The sequence below is a fragment of the Otolemur garnettii genome, unplaced genomic scaffold (genome assembly GCF_000181295.1).
Source record: "Otolemur garnettii isolate 467f Iridium unplaced genomic scaffold, OtoGar3 scaffold00018, whole genome shotgun sequence".
NCBI lineage: Eukaryota > Metazoa > Chordata > Mammalia > Primates > Galagidae > Otolemur > Otolemur garnettii.
In genome coordinates this window covers 3,468,211-3,469,377 of record NW_003852413.1, presented here as the reverse complement: position 1 = coordinate 3,469,377, position 1,167 = coordinate 3,468,211, and the positions used below count along the sequence as shown (strand labels likewise).

The 1,167-nt window shown below is 57.3% G+C and overlaps 1 protein-coding gene across 2 annotated transcripts in view; it reads right to left on the bottom strand.

The window, feature by feature from the left end:
• Positions 1-1,167, bottom strand: part of LGALS3BP (galectin 3 binding protein) — an 8,999-nt gene that overhangs the window by 2,279 nt on the left and 5,553 nt on the right. For both annotated transcript variants that reach the window (XM_012803246.2, XM_023511253.1), the window contains exon 5: positions 191-443. In XM_012803246.2, coding sequence (XP_012658700.1) covers positions 191-443 — 253 coding nt within the window. The remainder of the gene's footprint in view (positions 1-190; positions 444-1,167) is intronic.

Here is a 1,167-nt window from a genome sequence, read left to right as displayed (position 1 = left end):
GCCCAGCTCTGCATCTCCCACCCATACATCACCAGTGTGCATGCAGGTGTGTGATGTATGTGTGCATGTGTACACATACATGTGTCCACCTATGTGCATGTTTAGTGGACACACGTACTGTGTGTGTGTTTATAAAACTCTTGCTGTGACCGTGCCCTTACCCAGGGGTGGGATGGAAGGGACCACTCACCTGAGGAAGTCCCTGACCAGAGGTACACACTCGGCATCCACACTCATGTCCACACTTTTGCTTGGCGCCTTCCACAGGGCCTGGGCCTCGGGGTTGGTGGTCAGGATCAGGGTGTGGGCACAGAGGTCCAGCACCTCCTCCTCTTGGACCCGCACATGGACAGACAGGTCACAGTCCTGCTGGCTGTCGAAGAGCTGGCCCAGAGCGGCGGAGAGCTCCCAAGAGAGGTCTAGGGTGTGGTTGCTTCTGCTCTCTAGCAGGGGCAGAAGGGACATGTGTGTGTTAGGAGGCTCAGGCCCCATCTCTAGCTCACCCCGGAGCTCTGGACACCCTGGTTCCTCTCTGGGGTCAGTGTTTTCCACGTAAGCTGTAGGATTAGTGCTGTCTCATCAGCTCAGAGAGGCTCCTGGGAAGGGGTGGGAAAGGACAGACCCCGAGGCCTACACCCATGCCTTGGGGACCAAGAGTGGCTGAGGCCCGGCCAGCTGCTTCTAGGGCTCTGTGTTTGGCCCTCTGCTCTCCCCCCACCCAGATTTGGTAGCAGCCCTGGGTGAGGGATTTAGGGTACTGACCTCCAGAGCCATAAACATAATCAATTAACCACCAAATTCACCTGCCTGGTTGGGTGGCCTGAGAAGTTAGGGCCCAATGGCAATCCAAGTTTAAAAATTTGGGGGTCGCTGAGCAGTCTTCTGAGGTGCATGAGGCCTGAGAAGTCTGGGAGCTTCACGGGGGCAGGGTGATGTACCCCTCCTTCCCCTCTCAAACTCTAACTTGAAACTAAACCCTGCCACTTCCTGCTTTGCCCCAGGGAGGTCTGCGTCCCGGATCCCTCCTCATATCAACTCTCAGGACCTCCAGCTCTCACCTCCAGTCTTTATGGGCTCCTCTGAGAGTCCTCCACCCCAGCTAGGCCTCCATCCATCCCGAGTGGATGTGTGGGCTCCCTGCCCCCATGCACTAGGGCCCCAGCTCAG